Source organism: Lepisma saccharinum, chromosome 1 (genome assembly GCF_977018435.1).
Source record: "Lepisma saccharinum chromosome 1, izLepSacc3.1, whole genome shotgun sequence".
In the NCBI taxonomy this organism is placed as follows: Eukaryota; Metazoa; Arthropoda; class Insecta; order Zygentoma; family Lepismatidae; genus Lepisma; species Lepisma saccharinum.
In genome coordinates this window covers 68,296,089-68,315,592 of record NC_139229.1, presented here as the reverse complement: position 1 = coordinate 68,315,592, position 19,504 = coordinate 68,296,089, and the positions used below count along the sequence as shown (strand labels likewise).

Genomic DNA, 19,504 nt, shown 5'->3' with positions numbered 1-19,504 from the left:
TGGAATAGGTTAGGCACAAGGAGATCCCTAGCCGTGTGTGTCAAGCGCAGGTCCGGCATATTGTTGACCGCCATATTGAATTCAATGCAAAAATTTCAAAGGAAAGGGGTGATGTGATATATCAAATCGGGCTAGAATTTCACGAGAAATGAAGTGACGAAGGTTTTTCCAACGTATCTTTAGCCAGCAAAAGGTTACACGCGTATCTTTTTCACTTACGATATATGCACATTATAATGTTGTCAATGTTCCTGTGAGCACACTCGTTGACGGCTCTCACACTCACATAGAACATTTGGCAATGTAGCAGGAGCAACAACATCGCAAGCAGCAACGTTGAATTCAATATGGCGGTCAACAATATGCCGGACCTGCGCTTGACACACACGGCTAGGGATCTCCCTGTGCCTAACCTATTTCTTTCATGACTAATTATACCCAGGATAACTCCTTTACATTTTGTAGCGGGTGTTAAGAGACATTTGACTCGTCATAGTTCATATAATGAGGCTTTTATCAGTCACATAGTTACACATATTATTTTGTATCTTCTGATCCCATTGCAGTCCCAGAATGATTTTTTGATATGTCTTAGAATATGGCATGAAGGACCAAATATATTTTTTTCACGATTTTTGGTGATGACATGTTTTGAGATATTCAAAGTCAAAGATCAAGGTCACGTGACAAAATTATATTTTTATCCAAAGATAGGCTTGTTATATATCACTGGAAAGCTTGTTCAATTCCCTGTACAATAAGCTTTATTTGAGCTTCCTAAGCGAAATAGGGGCGGAGTTACAACACATTTAGTATAGCTAAGTGGGCTCAAAAAGGGCAATTTATGCTAACTTTGACCTTGAATAATTTAACAATTACAAGACGCACGAAACTAAACATTTTCATAGTTACTAAGTTCCATGCATAGTTAAACTCCCCCAAATTTCATAAGATCGGAGATGGTCAGGTTGTGGGCTGTTTTGATTTCATATGGAATGACTCATAAGTAACTTACTGCAAATAAAAATATATAAAAATAAGCTTAGTCACTATATTGAAGTTGAATAAGTGCATGTAAATCACAGCAATTTTTAATGTAAAATATCTTCATTTTCACAGTAAGCTCCGTACCTAACTCGAAGATCTGCATTTTAGGCGCTGCTGCCCTCTATGAGTGGCAAGTGAAGCTGAAACTGTTAGTCGTATATTCATCGGTTTTCACACTGATCTGCATTCATTCTGAACCCTAATAAGAAGCATCTTTTATCAAAATCCACGTCCGTCTAGTTCAGATACTGAACACACACAGGAAAACGAGAAGATGTTGAAGCGGGACTCACCTAAAATCTGGAACCGGACAACCTTGAGTGGCACACATTAGAACGGCTCCTTCTTCCAATGATACATGAACAATTGATGTGTGGTCGATGATGGCTGGCGGTATAAGTCCTCTACGATCTGCAAGTAAAGAAACAGCCAAATTACACAAACAACTAAAGGACAGAGAGTCAGTGATTACTCTCTGTCTAGGGAATCTATGCAGCAAGACCGCACATACCGATATAGAAGGGGAGAAAGCAAGTGGGCTGAGTAAAGCAGTACGCGCTGCTGCTGGTAGCTGCATCCGAGTTTTCCTCTCCACCACTCACTTCCCCCTCTCACGCATTCATTTGTCGAGCCCTCTCGAGTCGTACTTGCGCAAAGGACTTGATTTTGTTCGCTTGCTCCATAGACTCCCGGGACAGTGTGCAAATAAAATGTCTACTTATACTCTCAAACATATAGCTTGCATGTAGAACGCCTATGTAATTAGAAAGCGAGTCTACAGAAATCCTTCAAGTATGTAGAAAGGGGTATGACTCATCGCACGAAAGTCAAACACCTTCTCGGTCAAGGGCCGTATTTCGTCTTCTGGCATAAGCGCGAAATGCTTTCGTGGTTAGGTTAGGCTTGATAGGTTTAAATCTCTAAGTACACTACTTTTTGCCTAACTACGAAAGTATTTGAAGCCGTTCAGTCGTTAGGGCATCTGACTACCATACAGTGACCCGGGTTCGATCCCCGGCGGAGGAGGACCGGGACTTTTTCAACCTGTTCAAGCGGCTCCGGCGCCCACCCAGCGTCGTATAAAGTGGGTACCTGGAGGACGAAACTCTGGGGGGTAAAGGCGGCCAGGGGCGTGGTGCTGATCACATCACCCCCACCTCAGCCGAGATGAAGAAAGTGTGGGGCCCTAACACCATACCCCCCTATACGCCGTCATGGCGTGGTGCAAAGCACAGAGGAGCACTTTACTTAACTAACGAAAGTATTTAGCCTGACGTCAGAAGACAAAATACGGCGCTTGATCAAGAAGGCCTTCGAGTTGGGTGCGAGACCAATTAGAAAGACTGCGTGTATAACCTTGATTGATTGATTTGGTGTTTTAAGTTACCTGTATGAACAGTAAGGCTAATCGGGACTGGACCTACAGTTTAAAGTGTGATCCGAACCACTCTGTTCCTCAACCGGGTATCGAACCCGGGACCCCTTGATTACAAGGCGACAACGCTACCACTGCGCCATCGGGGATTCCACCCGCGTGTATATAATATTTGAAACACGAAACAATAATGAAGCTGAGTGGTGGAATAATAATGTTAAGGAAAAGGGGATGAGATTTTCACTTGTCTCCACAGTCTTCACTGAGGCTTTGGCTTTTATGATGCAACCACCATTTTCTTTGGCTTATTTATTTGTTGGTTGTTGGCATTCTTCTCTGGAATGTAAAGCGACTGCTACGTCACTCTCGTGAGGGTCTAAAAATTGTTATTTACCACGGCTATAGAAATAACTTAATCTCAGGGGATAGGTTCTTTATTCGAAAATTCCAAATTAGAAAGCGTTTTATAGCCAAGAGGATATAGTTAATTGCGGATTTATAATCTGAAAACTGTACACAACATAGAGAAAAATATATAGCGAAGCTTGTATGTACATTGAAATATATATACATATTATGTTGATTCAAAAATTACACCGGTTATATTCTTATATACATATAATTGAAAGGAAATCTTCTTCCTTCCTATCTTTGATTAGTGAAAAGGCTTCTCCCCTCTTCTTATTTTTTTCTTTTAAAGCATAATTTTATTTATTACATATATGCATCTATATATATATATATATATATATATATATATATATATATATATATATATATATATATAGTCTATAGGTTGAAGGTGCGCATACATTTTGCTCTTTCACGGGGTCCACAAAAATCCTGCGCGACTTCTTCACAGTCTAATTATCCTGGAAATTATGCAAAATTAAAAGTTCCTTTTTATTTTACACTAATTTTGCACAAAAAACTATATTTTGTGACTACATAATATCTATTTTAATATTCTGATGCAATTCTTGAATATTCTAAAGAAAATTTCTTGGTATGTTGATGCATATAATTGGAGGAGAATATTTACACACCAATATTGATCAATATTTTGAACAAATTTTAATTATTGCAATTTTCAGGTATCGGTATCGGTGGGAATCGGTAAGAGTATCGGCATCGGTATCGGTTCAAAGTGGTATCGGCTCAGCCCTAATCATTATCATTAAATTCCAATGAATTTGAAATATGTTTTGCTTGTTGATGGAATATGAAAATTACTCTTGAAATTGTTCATAGGAAATTCTTGAGTCAAGGAGTAAATACTTCAGTTTGTTGACATCTTGACGTTTTCCGTTCTGTGGATTTTAAGGCATTTTTACGCGTAAAATAATGAATGAAATTAAATAGCAAGGAAAAGAGTATAGAGTATATGAATCTCTAAAAGAGTATAATACTCTTAAAAAGAGTATGTCTGGTCACCCTATGTTTATATATATATATATATATATATATATATATATATAATATCTTTCGTTATATGTACATTAATTCCAATAACGTCAACTGGCCACTTTTTCTTTATGCCTTATATACATTTTCTATCCTTTCCTCGTGGATCTTTATCATTACTCCCCTGGCAAATCTCATAGCTGCATTTACTAGATGACGGTACGTCTATGACCTCTGGATGATAGTTATTTTCTCCTTTTGAAATATCATATCGTAAACCCTTAGGATCATTACTTTTAGCTGGGGGTTGGATAGTTTCCCCACCCTCTTGTCTTCTTCGTTCCAATATACATTCCTTTACTCTCTTTCCTGCTCGCTTTCCCCGCTTCTTTGGCATTATACAGCAACACAAGCTATACTTATAGAAAGATTAGGGACGTCTAAATTGACAGTAGCGCCACCTCGCATGTAACGACCAAAAGGGGAATAGCCCAGGATTGCTAACAGCAAGCGCTGCCTACGGTCCAGTGCGTCTAATTGGATACAGCGCCACCGAGGGACGGAAAACCACAAAAGCTGAAGATTTTCTCCACGTCAGAGGTATTAAATCAAATTTTGATCACTAGGACCAAAAAGGATACATTTCTAAATTCATTTGCTTACTTATTAACTTTTCTAATTGTTTCATATATGAGCCTGTTCTTAATTATCTTAATTGGCTATTAATAACATTTTATTCACTCCTTCTATAATTTTTATACTCTTCCTTTATATATTTTGCATTTACTATAATATATTAAATCACTCTTCTCCGCTCCTAGTTTCTACAATGAACTCTGTTCTCTTCTTTATATGGCGTGCTGCCATCTATCGTCGCTCTCGGGAAACATTTCTTCCTTGCATTTCTCATTGTCGTCGGAACTGGCACGTGACATGACCCAGTCAAGATTGAGTCTGGTGAGAAGATGCTGGGAGATTTGTTTTATTTTTAGTTCATGTATTCCTATTCTCCGGGGGTATGTATATAATAAGGGTGTTAGACCCAGTAAGGGTAATGTACCCTCACATGGTCCGTGGCAAATTAGGGTAAATAAACATGAAATCTGTACCTAACAGGAGAACGCAACTCCACGGAGGATTATCCTGGCTGTGGATCCAGGCGCTAGAGCCTCGTTGAGGAAGTGAGGTTGATTTTTGGGTGCCTTAGCCTTACCAGAAAGTCACCCCTTACACCCCATGCTAACCACTACCGCCACGGAGTTCGGCCACTGGTCCAGGACATCCACACCATATTTAGCCAACGTATAACATTAGTGGTGTTACAACCATGTTGATTACAACCATTTGTAGGCATTGTTTTGATACTGCTAAGGTTAACGTTGATAGAAGTAAGTGCGATCCTCCTGAGACCATTGTCTGCCTCGCTTTAACACCATTATTTTTAGTGTAGTAACCCTAAAACTAGAATTAAAAACTGTGCGTATAGAGCTTACAAAAGAGTTTCACACCCACACTCAAAATTAGAGTGCTGCAGTTGAGAGGATTTCTCTCGAGCGCCAAATACGTAGTTCGCACGGACGACGCTAGATAGCGTACGGAATTAATAGCTGCTTTGCTCGAGTGAATAACGCTCGAACAGGCAAAACGAGCGGTATACACTCGAAGCCCAGTAGTACAAATATAACTGTCATTTGTCTGTGGTAGTGGGCTCTCAAATAAAGTGAAGTAAAATACACAGTGAAATTGAAACTTAAGTAAACATAATCATCTCCATGTTAAAATGTAGTTTAGACTATCTTACCAATGCAGTAATATATAAAAATGAAACAGATGATTGTGGGCTGAAATTGCCAGTACGAGCGAGCGAAAGTTGCCCCATGCAGTACTCTAAAGTGAAATATGCTGTCCCTATGAACCTTCCTCTTCGTGCATGCAACAGGAGCGCAATGCGGCGACATCGCTTTAATGTGTCGGGGCTTTGGCATATGCATGCGCATATTTCTTTATCTGCTGGAGCCAATAGAATATTAATCAGTCTTCGCAGGGCATTCCGCACAGGACGGGTCGCGTCCCATCTCCGGGCGCACGGCTTAATTGCGATATATCAAGGACCTGGGTGACACATATTCAGAGCATGCTAATCGCGTGTGTGGGATTGACGACTGACGCTTCAGCGAATGACACTGCGTAATTGGACGTTGATGGATTTAGATACCGTACGACGGACGTCACGAGGTGATCCGGTCCGATTAGGGGAAGGTCGAGAGATATCTTGCCGATATCTCGTCAACGTCGAGTACGGTTGACAGAGCGCAAGACTTATATCAACAGACGGTATCTGCAACTTCACGTTACGGTGTATCGTACCAGTATTAACGTAATAATTGCGATAGCATATGTATATTCCGCGTAGAACGAAGAAGGCTCTCTCCGTTGGAGCGAGTGGTCCAGGGTTCGATACCCGGAGGCAGTTCGAAAATTTATATGTTAACCCTGCATGGTAAGGAGAAAAATAGGGCGATGGGACTCGATGCGCTGATCACGCATTACCGACTGCTTTGACTCTCAAAGAGCTTCAGCCATGGAGCTTATTTCACACACACACACACACACACACACACACACACAAACAAACAAACAAACAAACAAACAAACATATCTGTGTGTTTGACTGATTGCTTTAGTTTATTTTACATCGCCTTTCTGCCACTTCTAGCTAATCGCCAAGATGAAGATGAACGCTGATGAGGTGGGTGAAGGGACAATCACGAGCATATACAGACGGAGCAAAACGAACCTCACAAAGGATTTTACTGGCTGTGGCGATAGGCTGTATGTCGGGAGCGCACAAACAAAAGGCTGCGTGCGCTTGTGGTTAAAAATGTATACCACGAGCGCACAAAATCCACGGCGATGTTGCCACGTTGTGTCAACTGGTTTTGCCTTTCAAGGGACCCCGGCTGGGCCCTTATAAGTTGTCATATTATGTATCATATATTATGTGAATGACTATATTCTTAACATCCTATTCCATTTAAATAACCTCACTATCTCATAAATAATTTGGCCTCGTAAGACAGGAAATGTATCGCTGCAGAAGGAGGGAGACACCAGAGACATAGTCGAAGCTAACCTATCCCAGCCATTACACAATCATAGATGTGGTAACGTAGCATTGGATAATGTGCGCTCGTGGCACCTTTCATATACCACGAGCGCACACTTTTATATCTTTGAGCGCTAGTGGACTGCATCCGCGACTAAAGACACCAGAGCGGCGCTAGTGTGCCATATATAGTTCAGGGTGTATTACAAGGGAGGTTGACATTTTGGTAGCTTTCCTCACACCCCACGCACATACATGTATGCACAAACACGCACACACAAATACACATAGAAGATGCCGCCAGCGGACCTCATACGTACAGAGGACATCAAAACAAACATGTCACAGTACAGTCTTTATCATTGGTGCGTTGTTTCGGTGCTACGATCGTTCTTGTTTCACCTTTGGACACGAGGCAAGGTTTCTTTTCATTCCCTTCTTTCTCAGTTTCCACCATTTCCCTTTGAATACGTTATTTGTTGATTGATTGATTTGCTTTATTTTACTTCGCTTCTTGTGCCACTTCTGGCTAATTTGCGAAGATGGGGATGAGTGATTATATGATGAAATTAATGAATGGACTCTCACAAACATTCATGTCCAAGCCGGGATTCGAACCCGGGACCCCTGGCGTCGTAGCGCGATGTGCTAATCACTCCGCCACGGGGGCCGGCACGTTATTTGTTATTGTGTCCCGCCCCGTGGTCGTGCGGTCTAAGGCATCATGCTTTGGGTTCCCGCTAGGAGACTCGGACAGGTTCAGGTCTTCTGAGGGGAGGGGGGGGGGGGGCGTAACAACTTTTCTCCTGACATTTCGGCCAGCGTATGGGACGGGTGGCCACCCACCCTCGTGAGGATATTGGAAACTATGAATAAGAAGCAAAACATGGTCACGAAAAGGTTTTAACAACGACTTCAGGTTCGTCGTGCTAACCACACGTCACCTCATAACTGGTTGGATGATCGCCCACCTCTGCCGAGGCATGTGAGAGTGATACCGGAAGTCGGTAGGTAGGCCTTGGCCCTCACGTGTTGTTGGGTCACGAATTATTATAATATTTTGTTATTGCACCATTTTTCGTATCGTAGGTTTGCTTCCTGTTGGCTTAATGAACGCGCTCGTCGAAAGCATAATGTGAATTGTAGTTTGTATTTTTTTGACAAATAACTGCAATACTAGCACAAGCCGTTTCGCGACAGGAAGAAACGTCACAGACACGATCAAATGTTTTGTTAGGTTGCAAAATAGCGGTAAAAAAGGCTTTTTTGAACGTTCGTAGGGCCGAACCGAGCCACCAACGATAAAAGTGGTAGTGGGACAAGTTGTTTGTTGAATCTCTCTCCCCATGCGTTTTTGTGGTTCACAAGCGCCATTTTAATGACATCCTGTATTATAAATATGGCGGGGCAATTATAACGAAAGGTATAAGTATCTCGAAGAATATACATCGCACGAAAAAATGTCCCTATGTGAAAAATATATCGTTGAAAGGCGGCCGTTAAGATGGCGGTATCAGTTATGTCGTAGATGGCGTTACTGTCAGTAGAACGGATACCAACTTTATTTTTCAAATCGGAACCACTTTTCTATTGCAGAATCAATTCCTTGCAAAAGTTATGAATCATTTTTGACAAAAAGGAGCTTTTATCAGTAGTTACAAGCAGTGGCGGCGATTAGGGGAGTCGAGGGGGGCAGTTGCCCCCACACGTCTCGCCACTTTTAGCCTTACGCTATGCTAAACCATATTTACAAATAAAAATATACTGTATTTATCCCACCCCCCAGTTTTGGCATCTTGCCCCCCCCCCGGTTCCGGAACCCAATCGCCGCCACTGGTTACGAGCGATTGAAGATGGCAACTGTACCACTGATCCCCTTGTTCAGCCGACGTTAAATACTGCGACAATTATGCCTCGTATAAACTAAACATTTCTGACAAAAGAGATTCAGTTTGAAAAGAGATGTAAATAAAAGTATGTGATTACTCATAGATGGCTCTCATTTAGTTAAATTTAGAAATAAATTAATTTAAAGCCAAGCCTGTACCGAATTGTTTGTCAAGATCCAATCAAACTGGACTTAACTACGTAGACTTTTTCTTATTATAAAACTTATGCATTGTTACAAATCAGTAGAACTCATCTTGATGAATATGAATGTCATGAAGAGTAAATTTGAATTTCATGTATTTTAAACTGTTTGGTTTTGCTAGAAAGGGTTTGTGCATGACTAATTTGTGATGCTCATCTAATCTTAGTTCATCATCCTTGTGAATTAGCCTAAAGAGACGGAAAAAAGGGCGCAAAATAATAAATATATAAATAAATATGAACGTACAACAATATTTACGGGAAAATATTTTCTAAATCCACCTCGGAAGTCGATCGCGTTGAGAGATTGTGTATGGCTTTCCCTACCGAAGGTTCCAAGTTTGAGTCCCGCTCTAGCAATGACCGGCTCTTCTTTTCTCAATACCATCTAATAGTTACTCATTTTCATCTTTGGTTTGATATAGATTTTGACTATTATAACTTATCCTCGCTTTCCTTCCACTATTGGTTAATCACGACGATGAGGATGATAGATCATATGATGAAATTGATGAAGGGACACTAACAAACACCATCCATGCCCAGTCCAGGATTCGAACCCGGGACCCCTGCCGTTATAACACACTGTGTTAACCATTCCGCCACGAAGGTTGGTGTGTTTGCGTTTGACACACAGAGAAAGCAAATCGGCGCAAAATGATATACATACATAAAAGTAGTGTCAAACACTTTTGGCCTTTTTTGGTAGGGATGTCACAAAATCCGGATAACTGATATCCGGATTTCAAATTATCCAATATCCGTTTCGGATGCAACGGATAATCCGGATACCCAGATATCCGGATAAATCGGATATAACGATAGAACAGATTTTATGAAGGTTTGTAGAAAATCCCTTTGATGAAATATGAAATGATCAAAAAAAGAATATATGGACAGTCCGTAAAGCGGGTAAGCGATAAAACTATCCGAATAATGCACACATTCGAATATCTGGACATTTAGGATAATCCAAATATCTGGATATAAGATGATCCGATATCCGTATATTTGAAACCCGTATAGAAAGTTATCCGATATCCGGATATTTAAAACTCATATAGAAAGTTATCCGATATTCGGATATTTGAAACTCGTATAGAAAATTATCCGATATTGGATATTTGAAACTAATATTAAATATTATCCGATATCCGGATATTTGAAACTCGTATAGAAAATTATCCGATATCCGGATATTTGAAACTCGTATAGAAAATGATCCGATATCCGGATATTTGAAACTTGCATAGAAAAATATCCGGATATCCGATTATTTGAAACCCGTATAAAAATTATCCAATAACCGCATTTGTCCATCCCTACTTTTCGGATAAAATCATACCACCAGCTGGAAACAAATCAGCGTTTTGTTCTCCTGAAATGTCAATACATGAATTGTTGCTCATTTCCAAACGCGTGTCAGTTTCAATTTCCATCGGTCAAGCTTTACTTCCCAGCTTTTCGGGGAAACAACGTAAACAGCCAGGACCGAACGTTTCGCAGTGACACGGCAAAGTAACGGAGAGCTGCACACAATTTGATATTGGTCAGCAACGTCAGTGAAATTTCACGAGTGTGACTGGCTGTCAGGTTCATATTTTCCCTGGCCGGACAGGAGCAGTGGATCTGGGAGGGCAGCAACGCCCAGAGATGTGTTGGCAGCTGACAATCTTGTCACTCACATCCAGCCGCAGTTGTTAAAGTGCTGGCAGAGTAACAAATTCGCTGCAAGTGCGGCGTTTGGTAGTTCAGTAGCACAGCAAAAGTTTTACCCTTAGCAGCAAAGCGATGAACTTGTTTCTGAACACACACACAAATAAGAATTCCACACGCCATGTTACATAGCTAAGTCAGTAAGTAGGTCACGAAAGTTTATTTAAAAATACTAAGTGAGATTCTGACTTGAAAACAATTTTTAATCTCCACCAACATTGATACACTTATCCCATCACTTTATCGTTCCCCCAAAACTTGATTCATAATAGCCTTTGGACTGCTGTCACAGCCACAGTAGCATCTCACGTTCAACATCTTCATCATCCGCGAAATGTTTGCGCCACCGTGCGCACACTTTTCGGAAATTCAAATTATCATGCGTTATGCTATAGACTAAACTATGAGAACACTCTATTCCGGTTGCTATTCTGTCTATCATCACTCCCCTGTCAGCTCGAAACATTCCACGTACACTCCTCGAGTACGGTCGCCTTTTTTCAACTGAGCGTCTGCTACCTAGCGACTACTAACTAAATATCATTAAGCTAGATTGTGCTGCCACCTAATGACATCCTCAGAAACTACTCACCAGTATTTTCAGCTTTCTCACATCGGTTTCTGACCTGTTTACTAACTTCCCCTAGAATTATACAAGGTAAGCAAAAAAGAATGAAACAACATTACACAGTTATTATGACGTTACTATTTATGATAGAAAATCAGACAAGGCATCAATATAAAGAAGAAAACTGGAAGTTTTACTCGCATTACAAAGATTCAACATGGGAACCACGTGTGACGCGGAAAAAGTCCAAACGATAATGAAGTACCTACTTGCTATGCAAGAGATCGAAAGTCGTTGTCCACAGTTTCGAAGGCACTAACAATTCGCAGTTGTAACTTTGACAAATCTTTCGGAAAGGTGAAACATATTCATTACTACCGAAACGCATGCGGAAATGTCTTTGCACCATTGTAACTGAATCAGTTCTCGATAGCTCCAACACACGATACGCCTTCTACTGGTCATTAGCCATTTTACGATAATGGCGATTCTGGTGGAGCGGCAGCAAAGCAGCATTAGTCCACTAAATGCGAATAAAACTTCAAGAGTTTTTCTTTATGTTGAGGTCTTGTTTGATTTTCTGTCACAAATAGTTACGTCATAATAACTGTGTAAAGTTGTTTCATTCTTTTTGACTTACCCTGTATAATTGGGGAGGCTTGAGCGATGTTCTTTCGATGAGTGCTAACACGGCATTATGACTAAATTACCTATGGTTAGGAATGGAACAATAAAATATAATATTTTGTATAGTGAATATAAATTGAATAACAATTGGATCAATTGTTATCTTGATTGCGTTATTTAGGAAATTGGAGATGATAATTTTGTGTAATGAGATTTCTATCAAATATTAATTTGTGATATTATCCTCGTTAGCTATCCGTCAAAACATCTATAATTAGTAGGAAAGCATTTTAAGGTGCAAAATTATGTTCGAGAAATGGAAAAAAAAAGTTCTGAAAATGTTTTAAAAAAGGTGAGATAAAAGGTACTGATAAAATGCTTTTATTCAATGCTATCTTTTTCTGCACCTTCTGTATACAGTGCGCGCGGACCGAATAGAGAACTGTAGTTCTGCCGAATAGGTCTTGTTGAAGTTTGTGTTTTCTATTCTGCGTTTTGCTACATTATCTTGGAAACTATTGGGGATGCATTGATTATATTGCACAATTTTATAGCTCTCATTCTGGTCTACAAAATGAGACTATAGGATTTTATGTAGCTGGTCAAGAAGAGTAAAAATCATTTGTTTTTCTGTCCAATTTTTAACAAAAAATGAAAGAAAAGAAAGGAAAAAATGTGCTGAAGCATCAAAGAGGGGCTAAATAGGGGATAAATGAGCTAATCTCACAAAAAAGGTGCTTCCTCCATCTTCCTGAGACATCTTTCAAAACCATGTAATAATCGTTTCAAAAATTCTACAGGACATAGAGAAAACAGAATCCAATTCCTCTCTCTCTCGGAAACTAGAAGAACTCGAAATATTTAATATCCTTTTTACCCTTTAGTGGAAGTGCACCTCGCAGAACAAGAGGGGGGCCCAGCCGGAATATAGCGGATGAAAATAATTCGTGCATTGGAAACCAGGGGCAAAGTTAAATGAAAAATTCAGATTTTGAGCCTCAGTTCAATCCCCACGACAAGACCATTACAAACACACTCCGGGGGCAAAACGTTATTGAAATGGAAAATATATATATGGAGAGAGAGAGAGAGAGAGAGCGAGAGCGAGAGCGAGAGAGAGAGAGAGAGAGAGAGAGAGAGAGAGAGAGAGAGAGAGAGAAAAGTTGAATAGAGATGGGTCAGTCAATACAACGGGGTCTGGGGCGGGAATAAAACCAATTTACGTATTGTCAGAGTTGCAAACCGTGCCATTTAGGCGCTAGAGAAAGTAAATATTTTGAAGGAGGGCATTGGATTATTATGGTGCTAGAATATAAGGAAAACATCACATATATGTTGATAAATTGTATCAAGCGCAATCATTCAGCTAATACTACTCGTATTAATTCATACAGGGTATAGCCAATCAACACCGACAAATTTCACAGCACGTAGAGAACATAATAAGCATATCTTCTTCTTAAAACCTCGTTTCGAATATACAGGCTCTCGACAAATGGTACTTTGTATTCTGTATGTATTAAGCCGTGATTGTCACTGTCGTTTTTTTAATCGTATAATATACTAAAAATGATAATATGCTACGAAGACAGCAACATTGCTGCAGAGAAATCGACAGGGTGAAGTCACTGAGTTTTTCTCTTCCCTGCTTTAATCATTATGCATCATCATTATGCCACACTTACTAATTTAAGCTTGTGAATTAATTAGGGTTTCATATGTTCTATCTCCACGGCCATTGCATGAATTGGTCATGCAGTCTCCCAGTAAAGTGCTAATCATTTTGTCGTTTACCGACTGAAGAACTAGGCGATACTGACAACCGTGATTCTGAGCAGAATGGTTGCATATATACAGGATAGGAAATGCTGCTCTTTGAGGACTCGTAGCGTCCAAACCAGACCTTCACGAGCAAAACGTTTATGAGAAAAAGTTGTTTGTCTCGATGTCTTCTACACAATGTGAAAGTTTATCGATGTTGAACGGCGACATCCTGTATTTATACAGGGTGATTCCAAAGTCGGGTCCCACAGGACAACTCCGTTATTAATGAACATAGCGAAAAATGGAGAGAGGAATAAATTGTTAGAAATAAATCGGTTTCAATCTAAGTTACTTAAATTTTCAACTTAGCATACACTGTTCTTAAGTACATATATTGAAACCCGCGTATTTCCATAAACTTTTCCCCCTTTACTTCTTTTGCTCTGTGCAGCAGACTTGTCCTATGGTCACCGAACCTTTGAATCAACCTGTATATGTGTCTAATTTTGTAACGGGTTCTTATTATGAAACATGAACACAGAATGAACAAAAGAAACAACTTAGTTCATACGTTTGATTCTGTGGTGTCCCTGCTTGGGGTGGGCTGTACAGTAGGATATCACGAAACTGTTGAATATCAGACTGAATCTATTGTGACCTTGTTTGATACATATCTTACTTCTATCACCTTTGGCTGGAAACTCCTTACGGCATATATGGTATAGTTTTCAAATTGGCCGAAAATAATTTCCCTCATCCACAGTGTTAAAACATTCCAGTATACCCTCCCTCCCTTTCGGGCGCCTTCCAAAGAGGTCTTGTTAATTTTTTGCAACCGGCATTCGTGTTATGTCGTTGAAGTGGTGTTAATTTTCATGTTGTTGAAGCTATATTGAGATGCATATAATTTACTTACTCAAGTAAAGTTGATTTAACATGCTTATCTCGAAAGGTTATACTAAAGCATTATTGCTTAAATTGGCGAAGCATGCTATATAAACAGATTCAAGGTAGGTATACATGAAAAGAAACGTTCATCATAGCATTTATTTAATACGTACGGTCTTCTTAAGATTCCGCTTTGATTAATTGGTGGATTTGCTCTATTTTATTTCGCTTTTCTGGCACTTTTGGTTAATCGCGAGCCTAAGGATGAATGGTGATAAGGTGAAATGGATGAAGGGACAATCACAAACACACTAGAACAGCACGGAGGATTGTACAACCTGTGAGTCTGGACGCCAGAGTCTCGTTAGTCTGCAAAATGCAGTCCAGGAAGGGAGGTTGATATTTGTGTGTAATAGAAAATGGTCACCCCTTACACCCCACGAATTAGTATATAGGAAGAAAATATATTTATATATTTTCACGAAATAGTTAATCACAAAGCAAAAGTCATTATTACAGTGCATATTCCCTGCATATATGCTCAACCATGACAAATTTCCACTGTAATTATTATTCATTAAAATTTTTTATTTCAGATTATTTCCCGAAAAGTCTCCTTTAAATTCTTTCTTATCTGATTAATTCTTAAACTGAAATCAATTGTAATGCATGCACATTAACACATACCACAATTTTAACACCAGTGCAAAGTTTATTGATCAAATATTTGGTTTTCGTTCTCAGGACTCTCTTTTTACGTTGATTCCGTTAAATACGCAAAGCCAAACGCCTGGCGTTTATGCAACCCGAAGCAGGGAAGTTCAAGTTGGGTTGCATACAGACTAGGAAGGCCAGCAGTGCTGGCCCATAACATTACAGTTGCAAAATATACCTTTCTTAGTTTTTTTCATAACTTCTTCCATGCTACCTCAAAGAATCAACCTGTAAAACTCCAAGGTTCGTCCTTTTCCGTTATTGGGTCATCCACACCCTCTTATGGCGTGTTGACAAAAACATGTCGACCGATGACCCTGGCGAGAGTGTAGTCAAGAGGAGAAGAATCTCTGAAGAATCCCGAAAGAGATACCAGACGACCTTGAACCATCGAATGAGAGGGTACTTTATATGGAGGGAAACTTTTCCTCCAAATCTGCGAGGGCCAAAATAATAGTCGAGTAGCAGCAGAGTGGTCTACTGATGAACTCAAGTGTTGCAAACTGCACGATCGTCTATTCGGAGTATAAATTTATTAGTGAGAAAAAATGGCCCGATGGATATTCAGTAAAAATATTATATTTAGCTTAAAGTGGCCGCGGTGGCTCAGTCGGTAACGCGTCTGACTACCATGCTCAAGGTCCCGGGTTCGATCCCCGGCCGGTTCAAATCCGGGAACTTTTCTAACGATGGAAGCGGCCCCGGCGCCCACCCAGCGTCGAATAACATGGGTACCTGGGGGAAACCCTGGGGGGTAAAGGCGGTCAGGGGCGTGATGCTGATCACATCACCCCCACTCACGACCGGATCAAGAAAGTGTGGGGCGTTACCCCCACACCCCCTATACGCCTTCATGGCGTTGTGCTAAGCACAGGGGAGCACTTTACCTTTTTTTTTTAAAGAGATGCTAGGTTTAGCTCCAAAGGTAATACTGTAAGTAGCGTGAAATATGTAAATGATGGATAAAATGAAGAAAAGTTGCACTTCAGTGGCATATAGTCTGGGATGAAATCACTGCTTGTCCAGAAAGTTCTCTGCTAAAGGTAAGACTTGCGTGTTTATCACACATGTTCACCAAAATTGTCAGAGTCAACACGTAGTTTTATCGAATTGTTAGTAGCTCTATATCAAATCAGTGTTGCCAAACGAAACAATTTTAACAAGAATAGTGAAAGTTTTACTTCGTGGAGAGGAATTTACATATTTTCAAATAAGTTGGCGAGGCTTTATTATACGTGCAGGGCCGTACGTCGGATTCTTTAACTAGTTCGTCCAAATTACACTCTATAACTCCCTATTACCTGGAAAATTACAAAATCATTTTCGTGGTGCTTGGAAAGCCGTATATGCCAGCGACAGATTGCAATATTTCACTTCGGGATTCTTTTTACCTCAGACTCCGCCACCATTAAAAGGGGGGGAGGAGTCACCTTTCATCCTCGTTACCAACACACACTATAGCATTCCTGGAGAGCCTTGCTAAAACACTCATCGCCTCATAAAACTTAATTTTCTCACTTGCTTTTGCGTTCACGGAAGCATAAATAACTTCAGCTTTTATTTAGACTCGTGCTAGAGCTTTGCTCCGTGAAAATAAAGCACTCCCAAAGAAGAACCCCGGCGTTATTAGGAAACTTTGGGAAAAGATTCTTTCTTTTCCCCCATTTCGTCATCTCCGTTTTTCTCTCTAGTTTTTTTTTCCATTTTCTTTTCCTTCGAACCCTCTGTACCGCGTGAAATTTGATCCCTGAAAATTGGACTTTGATTTTAATTTCTTAGGAAGCGTTCGTTCGGGCGTAACGTTTCTTTTTTCCCTCCCCACTTTTTTTTTCTCTATCGAGAGCCCAAGTTACCGTCCCTGGCTTTCCCTCTCCTGAATGAATAGACTATTATTGTCGTAGATTCTTTCTTTCTCCAAGCTTACCTCCCGCAAACTCGCTATTATCCGAGGTCTGTTCCCTTTCTCTCGCATCCCCGCTGCCGCACACGGGGCGATGTTGGAGCAAGAGGTTTGTTCCGTTTGAACGCCTCTTGATTTCACCGCTGCGCCTGGAGATATTTTCTCTTAAATGCGTGGAGGGCAAGTTCGTTCCATCGTGAGGGGTAGAAGAGTTTTCACCCCCTCCCCCTGCTTCGTGTTTCGAAATGAGTATAGCATTTTCCCACATCTTAACTTGTTTCTAGCTTACCCTCTAGTTAGGTTATGACACAGCATATAAGTTCTCTTAAAAGTGAGTACCAAATCCTATTCAATATTTTCCGAGGTATCTACGGATTTATACGTATAAGAGAACGATTCTGCGATTGCCCACCAGCAGGATCATTATTTATAGTTTCGTTTTGATTTGATTCTTTATCATTTAGCGTCGCTTTTCTTCAACTTTTGGCTAATCGCGACAATGATTGATGAAGAGAGACTCACAAGGAATGACTGTATTTTTGTTTTAAATCCACTTTATGCACAAATAGGCTAATCGGGACTGCTCCTACAGTTTAATGTGGGAACACAATCACTGTACAATGGGTCACCTTCGGGTATCCGACCAAGGACAATGAATTCTCATGCACAGGCCGGGTTCGATCCCAGGTCGCCTGGCGCCGTAGCGCGCTGTGACAGACACTCCACCACGGAGGTCGGCATTTATAGTTTTGACAAGCAGTACTTTCTGGCGTGTATCTTCGCTGTCGTTTTTGCTGCAGATATTGTAATTTTGTTATTTAGAGTCGCTTTTTGGTCACTTTTGGCTAATCGCGATGGTGAGGATGGGTGGCGATAACATGAAATTGATGAAGGGACATTCATATCTCTGCCCGTACCGGGATTTAAACCAGAGAACTTCAGTGGAGGGGTTCAAAGTCGACCCTTAAGTGCTCAGCCACTGAACCAGCTGTTGAAAATATACAAGGAACAGTCAAATGACCCCCCCCAAATCGTAGTTGCGCCTCTGCCAGCCACAGCAAACTTTTAATTACTTATCCCTACATCGTCGTCGTTACTTTCAACTGATAATCTCTACCTCCTTCTTTACTCTCAATTGATAATTATAATCTGACCAAGAAAATTCAACATTAGCCACTATAATGAACCAAATTTATTCAATAAAATCTTCAGTGATGAAGGTTCTGTCTCGGAAGACACTCTTCTCGCTCCATCTAAGAAGGGCCAGTCAGCAAGCAGTGAATTGCTTTGCCAGTGGAGCCTCCGAAACCATAATGAAAAGAAACAGGTGGCTGTTCTTTCGCTGGAAAGCTCACTGCGGGAGTCACGGAGGGGGGGAGGAGAGGGTTGTGAAGAGAGGAGGGTCCTCTGGCCTCTGGTTTAGGACACAGCAGAGAAGAATTCCTAGTTTCCTATGTCTCGAGGTATGTGTGTATCGCGTCGGGCCAGGAAAACGGCAAACTCCAGGCCACACTTAATTTGCTTTTGTTTTTTTATCTAGTGGGTTTCTGCGTGTAGATTTACACAAGTTTGCTTCATTTTAGTATATATGCATTGCTGATCCACATACACTTTCAAGTCTTGAGTTAGTACCTGTATATCTCAGGAACAAGAATCTTTGGGATACGCGCGCAGTCACTTACGATCCATTGCGAAGGCCCTTCCACCCATCTGCCTGCTAACTGAAGCCCTCCATTCGTAAACTTGCTGCCGTGGCAATGATGAATAGAGATATTGGAGTTTTAATTGCCAGATAATTTCTGTACGTTTTAGGCTTCCAGAGGGCAAGAAGCCACTACTCTTCAGTGGTGCAAGTGTGTGAAGGAGGCGCCATATTTAACAATGACGAAAATATTGTTGTGAAGCTCACTTGATCATTGTTGTACCCTTGAGGCAGTTTTGTAAATACCAGTCGATACCTCATGTAATTTGACCTGTATACAGTCTGTTATAATTTGTATCGGCCATTTAAGGTTTTAATTTCTCTCTCCCTCGTGTAAACAAGTATTTGTATGCTTATAAGATACAGAAACCCTTTCTCTCTCACTTACTTATACATCCCCTCCCACACACACACACACACTCTTCCTTCCCATCTCTTCCTTCTTCCTATCCATCCAGGATTTCGGTGTTTTTTTTAAGTCCACTTTATGCACAGTAAGGCTAATCGGGACTGGATCTACAGTTTTAAGTGGGATCCGAAGCAATTTGTGCCTCCACCGGGTATCGAACCCGGAACCCCTTAATTACAACGCGACGACCGTA

At 40.6% G+C, this 19,504-nt stretch overlaps 1 protein-coding gene across 1 annotated transcript in view; it reads right to left on the bottom strand.

Annotated features, from left to right (window-relative positions):
* The window catches only part of LOC145996198 (cell adhesion molecule Dscam2-like), a 501,892-nt gene that overhangs the window by 190,694 nt on the left and 291,694 nt on the right, over positions 1 to 19,504 (bottom strand). The window contains exon 6 of the mRNA XM_083132598.1: positions 1,341 to 1,458. Within this exon, the coding sequence (XP_082988724.1) occupies positions 1,341 to 1,458 (118 nt within the window). The remainder of the gene's footprint in view (positions 1 to 1,340; positions 1,459 to 19,504) is intronic.